The 7,879-nt window shown below is 40.7% G+C and overlaps 1 protein-coding gene across 1 annotated transcript; it reads right to left on the reverse strand.

Annotated features, from left to right (window-relative positions):
• Window positions 1–413: 413 nt before the first annotated feature.
• arl9 (ADP-ribosylation factor-like 9) lies at window positions 414–7,879 on the reverse strand. The gene is made up of 4 exons (XM_056472680.1): window positions 7,200–7,879; window positions 5,524–5,692; window positions 4,041–4,216; window positions 414–1,995 (listed from the first exon to the last, which is right to left on the reverse strand). Exons 1-4 carry the CDS (start codon window positions 7,398–7,400, stop codon window positions 1,819–1,821), a joined length of 723 nt encoding a protein of 240 aa, XP_056328655.1. The 5' UTR covers window positions 7,401–7,879; the 3' UTR covers window positions 414–1,818.

Below are 7,879 nucleotides of genomic sequence, written 5' to 3' on the forward strand. Positions count from 1 at the left end.
TACAATTCAATGGGCAATTTAATAAATACTAATAATACTCGGTACAATTACTGTTTTTACTTCACTGTGAGGGTTGGGTTTAAAATGTAATAAAATACAATTATTGGGTCATTTAATGAATAATATGAATAATACACTGTATAAACAAAATACAATTTAATGGGTAATTTAATAAATAATTTGAATAATACTATAATACTAGTAATTAAAGTAATACTATAATTAGTTTTTTTCCATTATTGTGAGGATTATAGACATTAGTATAATACAATTATTGGGTCATTTAATAAATAATATAAATAATTCTGGTTAACTTCAGGCCTCAGCTGTATCCCTTCTATCAAAAACCCACATTAGTGAGTTCTGTTACAAAACACAACAAACACGTTCAGTCCTTTTAAAATCCATATTTAATCAAAACACATCGTTGCAAAAAAATATCAAATCCTCCCTCCATTTCTGGTATTAAAAGCCAATTAAGGACAGGTCATGATGCAAAATGAAGATACAGACATTTGCAGTACAGGACGTTCTTACTGTACATAATGAACCCATTAAAGCATCTAACACAAACACACATCTTCAGAACACACTCAACCCTGTCATAATGCACACAATCACAACAGCAGCAGCAAACATGATCATCTTTGGCATCTTTTTCAAAATGCATCATTATCATGCTCATTCTAAGCAATCGTAAGGTTTTAGTGTCATTAAATGGTTAAAAGGAACACCATTATTGTTTTAATAGGCTCATTTTACAGCTCTGACAGAGTTTTACCCTTTTTTTTTTTATTCATTAAGCTGATCTTTGGGTTGGCGGGAGCGCTTTTAGCTTAGCTTAGCATAGTTCATTAAATCAGATTAGACCGTTAGCATCTCATTCAAACATGACCAGAGTTTTGATCATTTTCTTATTTAAAGCTTCTGTCTCTTCTGCTTAAATAGTAAAATTATCCAAACTCTCTGCTCATTTTTGAGTGAGATGCTAACGGTCTAATCCGATTCAAGTATCTATGCTAAGCTAAGCTAAACGTGCTCCCGCTAGACTCGGAGATTGGCTGAATTGATCCAAAAAAGGTCAAAATTATCAGTTTAACTCTGTGAGCGCTGTAAAATGAGCTTATTTCCCAAATGGCTGTTCCTTTAAAGGGTCAGTTCACCCAAAAAAATGAAATTTCTGTCATCATTTCCTTATCTTTCACATGTTCCAAACCGATTTAAGTTTCTTTCCACTGTTGAACACAAATGAAGATATGCTGGGAAAAAACAGCCATTGACTTCCATAGTATTTTTGTTCCTACAATAATGTCAATGGATGCTTTGTCCCCAACATTCTACAGAATATCTTATTATTACTTTTTTGCATTCAACACCAGTACTTTAAAATAATGGTCCATTAGTATTTACTAGCATGAGCAAACTATTAGGAATACAGTCATTACGCTATTCATTCATGTTTGCTAGTGTTATTTGAGTTAAATGACGTTCATGTTAACTCACAGTGCATTAATAATAATAATAATAATAATAATAATAATAATAATAATAATAATAATAATAATGCATTAGTTAACGTGGAACTATGCTTAATAAATGCTTTACAAGATTATTCATACTTGGTGGTAGTACATGAAATAATGGACCATTATTCTAAAGTGTCACCTGAACAGAAGAAAGTTGACCATTTATTAAGAGTAAGCAGTGAGGAAATTAAAGAATGAACTACATCCTCTAGTCTCAGTCCTACTGCAGATGGTTATCGTCTAGTGTTTTGAAGATTCTTTGGTGTCGGTGAATAGCTGTGGTCAGCGGTGGTCAATGGTTCGCCATCATCTCTATGATGAGGTCTCTGGCGTCCTGCACACCGGCGTTTATTTCACATTTCCCTTTCTTCACCTGAGTGCCGATCACACTGAGCTGATGCCCGTCACCAACATTCCCCAGATCCAGAGCTTCATACAGATCCGTGATCCCACGAGCTCCGGAAACATCCTGCAGACAGAGACGACACACTGAACACAGCATACTGACACTCACAATCTAGAATGAGGAATTCTGGAGTGTGTGATTAAGTTGAATAGACCAGGGACTGGATTAACAATGTTCTTAAAGGGACAGTTCCTTCATTTTCCTTTAGCGTAGTCCCTTTATTTATTAGGGGTTGCCACAGTGGAATGAACTATTCCAGCATGTTTTACACAGCGGATGCCCTTCCAGCCACAGCCCAGTACTGGGAAACACACATACACACTCATTCACCTGGAGGAAACCCATGCCAACATGGGGAGAACATGCAAACTCCACATAGAAATACCAACTGACCCAGCTGAGACTCGAAACAGCGACCTTCTAGCTGTGAAGCCACAATGCTAACCACTGAGTCACCATATCGCCAGTTTCTTTCTTTTGTTAAACACAAAAGAAGATATGTTGGAAGCCTGTAACCATTGTCTTCGATAGCACTTGTATTTACGGCTTTAAAAGTCAATAGTTACAGGTTTTGAACATTTTTCAAAGTATCTTCTTTTGTGTTCAAGAGAAAAAGGAAACTCATAAAGGCTTGGGAACACTTGAGGGAGACTAAATAGTGTGTATTTTTTGTCATTTTTGTGTGAACGATCTCTTTAAGAAGATATTTCTTCTTAAAGGCGCAGTGTGTAATTTTGTCCACTAGAGGGTGTGTATTCACAACAAACACAGGTGTATTTTGATGACTGAGTGTGGAATCATGGGAGTTGTGGTCTTCATCATCATCGGTTTGACAGCATACAGTGCATCCTGAAAGTATTGATCGTGCTTTTCCGCATTTTTTTATTTTACAGCCTTATTCCAAAATGGATTAAACACATTTATTTTCTCAACATTCTACACACAATCCCCCATCATGACAATGTAAAAAAAAGAGTTTTTGAAATTGCTGCACATTGATTAGAAATAAAAAAAGCTGTAAAATCACATGTACATCAGTATTCACAGCTTTTGCTCAGTACTTTGTTGATGCTCCTTTGGCAGTGATTACAGCCTCAAGTCTTTCTGAATATGATGCCACAAGCTTGGCACACCTGTCTTTGGGAATTTTAGCCCATTCCTCACAGCAGTACCTCTCAAGCTCTATCAGCTTGGATGGGAAGTGACGGTGTACAGCCATCTTCAGGTCTCTCCAGAGATGTTTAATAGGATTTATGTCTGGGCTCTGGCTGGGCCACTCAAAGTCATTCACCGAGCTTTCGTGAAGCCACTCCATTGTGCTTTGGTTGTGTCGCCCCAGTCAAGAGCACTCTGAAGCAGGTTTTCATTCAGGATGTCTCTGTACATCGCTGCATTCATCTTTCCCTCTATCCTGAATAGTCTTCCAGTTCCTGCTGCTGAAAAACATCCCCACAGCATGATGCTGCCACCACCATGCTTCACTGTAGGGATGCTATTAGCCTGGTGATGAGCGCTGCCTGGTTTTCTCCAAACGTAACGCCTGGCGTTCACTCCAAAGAGTTCAGTTTGAGTCTCATCAGAGCAGAGAGTTTAGTTTCTGATGGTCTGAGAGTCCTTCAGATGCCTTTTGGCAAATTCCAGGGTGGAGTGACTTCCGTCTGGCCACTCTACCATACAGGCCTGATTGGTAGATTGCTGCACAGATGGTTGTCCTTCTGTAAGGTTCTCCTCTATATACAGAAGAACCCTGGAGCTTAGACAGAATGACCATCGGGTTATTAATAACCTCCCTGACTAAGGCCCTTCTCCCCTGATCACTCAGCTTAGATGGCCGGCCAGCTCTAGGAAGAGTCCTGGTGGTTCAAACATCTTCCACTTACAGATGATGGAGGCCGCTGTGCTCACTGGAACTTTCAGAGCAGCAGAAATGTTTCTGTAACCTTCCCCAGCCTTGTGCCTCCAGACAATCCTGTCTCTGAGGTCTACAGACAATTCCTTTGCCTTCATGCTTGGTTTGTGCTTTGACATGCACTGTCAATGTTAAGAAATTACGATAACCATAAGTCAACATTAATAATGACAGACAGCAAGGTCGTGTGTTTACAGACCTGTTTGTTAGCGAGCAGCACTAGCGGCAGGCCGGGGTCCGCAGACAGGAGCTGCTGCAGGTGATGTTTGGCCAGAGGGAATCGCTCCGGATCAGAGGAGTCCACCACGAACACCAACACACGAGCTTTACTCAGATACATCCGCCAGTACTCACGCAGCTTCTCTGAACCACCAACTGCACAACACACACACAGCAAGAGAACATAAACATTCTACGCCATCACCCTTCTAGACCAAACTCAATGACTATAGTGCTAACAGTTTTACCAAAGCAACTTTACAATTATTCACTCAGTGCATGCACTTACCCTTTATTTTCCAAATGTTTTGTAATGTTTTATTTTTTTACAAATTGACTGCATGTATCAGATCAGTATATGTTCTTTTTATTATATGGTTTATTATATATTATATCAGTGTTTCTCAACCATGTTTCTGGAGGGCCACCAGCACTGCATGTTTTGGATGTCTCCTTTGTCTGTCACACCCACTACAGGTCTTTCAGTCTCTGCTAATATGCTGGTGATCTGAATCAGGTGGGTTTGGTTAAGGAGACATGGAAAATGAGCAGATCTGGTGCTCCTCCAGGAACGTGGTTGAGAAACACTATATTAAATCATATGTTTATATTTTCAATAAAATGATTTGACATTTTTAGATCAGTGCACGCAGCTTCACTTTAAGATGACTTTATAAGTGACTTTATAAATATTTCATTCATTCATTCATTCATTTTCTTTTCAGCTTAGTCCCTTTGTTAATCTGGGGTCGCCACAGCGGAATGAACCGCCAACTTTTCCAGCACATTTTTTACACAGCGGATGCCCTTTCAGCTGCAAAACCGGTTTCCTCCGGGTGCTCCGGTTTCCCCCACAGTCCAAACACATGCGCTATAGGGGAACTGATTAACTAAATTGGCCATAGTGTATGAGTGTGTGTGTGTGAATGAGTGTGTATGGGTGTTTCTCAGTGCTGGGTTGCAACTAGAAGGGCATCTGTTGTGTAAAACATATGCTGTTATAGTTGCCGTTTTACTCCGCTGTGGTGACCCCTGATGAATAAAGGGACTAGGCTGAAGAAAAATGAATGAATGAATGAATGAATGGATGGATGGATGGATGGATGGATGGATGGATGGATGGATGGATGGATGGATGGATGACTGAATGAATGAATGGATGGATGAATGAATGGGTGGGTGAATGAATGAATGAATGAATAAATGGATGAATAGATGAATGAATGAATGAATGAATGAATGAATGAATGAACGAACGAACGAACGAACGAACGAACGAACGAACGAACGAACGAACGAACGAACGAACGAACGAACGAACGAACGAACGAACGAACGAACGAACGAACGAACGAACGAACGAACGAACGAACGAATGATGCATTCATCTGATCCTTGCATGCATCCTCTGGGATTTTTGTTGTGATCCAAGCATTAGGTGAGTGTAAAGGAGCAGTGTTTACTCTCTAAGAACTCGATCTGCAGCTCTTCTTTGTTGATGGAGACAGCATTGAAGCCTTGAGTCGGACTGACGTCCTGCTCCAGGCTACCTGTAGCGAAACAGTGCAGTAAGCTGGTCTTTCCTGCTCCATCCAGACCCAAAACCAGCACCTGAGTCCCTGCAGTCCTGGGCTGCGAACACAGAGAACACACACTTCACCATCACAGCAGAAGTCATGACTGAAATCACAGCAGGATGGAGAGTAAAGCCGCTTCAGAAGAGCTGGATTAAACTACAGGAGGGCCAAAAGAGTGTCCATTAAAGCAGAGCTATTACTGAAAATCACTTTAATAAGGGGTTTAAACACAGATGTGTGTCAGCAGTGTGTGAATATATCCAGCCCCTCATAGTAAACATGAATTAATTCTCTTTGCTATAATCACACTTGAAGTTGACCGTTTTTTTAATCTGTCGCACACAAGTGTATCTGCGGACTGCAAGACGGGGCGTAAGATGAAGGGGCGTAACTTGTAAGTTAGAGGCGTGGCTTGCAGTTATCGGGATCCCATTGAACCATGCGAGATATCACAACGAGATGTTGTTGGCAAGATGGCGGAAATGCTCACCAGAGAACATTTTCACCAGATGTTTCCGGAGTTTTCTCCAAATTTATCCACAACCAATTCATTTGATATACAGTGTGATTATATTCATTCATTTAGCAACTCCACTCGCTGACTAGCCTACTCGACATCGCCCCCTGTGGTTGCAGTACAACAGTACAATGGCGAGCGTGTCAAGTATGAAAGCCTCCGCAACTCACGGCTGTACGTTAAAAACTGTGATGATTGGGTTTAGGTTTAGGGATGGTGTAGACGTTAATAACTGATGGTTGGGTTTGGGGAAGGTGTAGACTTTAATAACTGATGGTTGGGTTTAGGTGTGGAGTAGGTGTGGATGTTAATAACTGATGTACAGCGCCATCTTGACAACATAGTTTTGACATGGTGCTATATTTTCAAGTTACACCTATAAGTCCCCTTCATGTTATGCCATTGTCTTGCAGTCCGCAGACAGACCCTACTCGACACACATGCATTTGTAGCTCCACCCTCTTTTGAAAGAGCACAGTCTCATTTACATTTAAAGTGACGGTCATCTAAACCACAATTGTATGTAATTATAATTGAATGTATTATAATGAAAGCATTTCGATTGATCTATATTTGATGAGAGAAGAATAAAACGATAACAGTCGACCCATTTAGGCGAAACTGCAACTTGAACTCCATCAAGGCAACCCGGGGTGCGAAATATAATTGGCCAAACTGGCAATGGGCAGGTTAAATGACCCAAAGACGTGTGTTTTACGTGTGTTCCGGCACGTAACACACGTTTAAAGCAGAATATCTGACTTCAGCGTTGTTTTTCAGATAAACAATATAGTCACTGAGCATGTTTCTGAAATATCTGCCAACATATTATGGTGTTTTTATGCTTTAGAAGAGTCAAAAACGTACATACAGCACATTTAACACTAACATACTGATACTAACACCTAAAACAAAATGCTATTTTAATTTCACAGGACTTTTAAGAGAAAAAAGAAATTAACGAAAGTTTACAACCACTTCAGTGTGAGAAAATTAACATTTCTGTGTGAACTGACCCTTTAATGAAAGCTCAAAATCCACAAACCTCTGTTATTAAGGGCGTTTTTCGTGCAGTTTCAGTCTTGTTGGCTTTATGCTCGTGTTCTGGTTTCTCTTTGGGCTCTTCTTTGGGTTTTTTCTTTGGCTCTTGTGTTGTTTTCTGCATCAGGTAGCAGAGCGCGCACGCGACGCCTCCAGTGAACGCGAGCGCGGCACCCAACAACCCAATCTCGCGCGCGCCGGGCATGTTTACACTACAGTTTACACTCAATTCAAGATCCGAATCAGCTTCAAATGTAAACAAACACGACTCTTTTGTTTTCACGCGAACATAATACGCCACATACAGGCCTCAGGGCGGCTCCACAAGTGGATTACGAACTCTACAGGTCGCTATTTCCTGGAAGCGGAGTAAACTGAAAGCGAAAAGCAGTGTAAATGATGAAGAAAAGGTTTTTTAATAATGAAATGTCCTCGTCTTTCCTGTTAAAGCGGAAAAGGTGCAACCGGAGCTTTGCGTTTCCTGGAGATCGTCAACAAAAGCGCAGGTCTCGTGAGATTTCAGATAATCACTACAAATCGCGAGATAATTGTGATCTTTAGAGCTTTTAAAGCCTGCCAGGGCTTTAATAATCTCCTGAGATCCACTAAAGCCGCGGACGAGAGGAAATCTGGACATTTAAAGGTGTACAGCGGCTAACGTGTTTGATAGCGGTAATGAGCGGC

This window comes from Danio aesculapii, chromosome 14 (genome assembly GCF_903798145.1).
Source record: "Danio aesculapii chromosome 14, fDanAes4.1, whole genome shotgun sequence".
Classification (NCBI taxonomy): domain Eukaryota; kingdom Metazoa; phylum Chordata; class Actinopteri; order Cypriniformes; family Danionidae; genus Danio; species Danio aesculapii.

Bases quoted from the DNA above. Each gene is read 5' to 3' on its own strand.
- arl9 (XM_056472680.1), bottom strand. From the start codon at position 7,400: ATGCCCGGCGCGCGCGAGATTGGGTTGTTGGGTGCCGCGCTCGCGTTC. The intron at 5,693-7,199 runs GTTTGTGGATTT...CTGTGTTCGCAG, and splicing joins AAACGCCCTTAATAACAGAG to CCCAGGACTGCAGGGACTCA. The intron at 4,217-5,523 runs GTAAACACTGCT...TGTGTTGTGCAG, and splicing joins GCAGATCGAGTTCTTAGAGA to TTGGTGGTTCAGAGAAGCTG.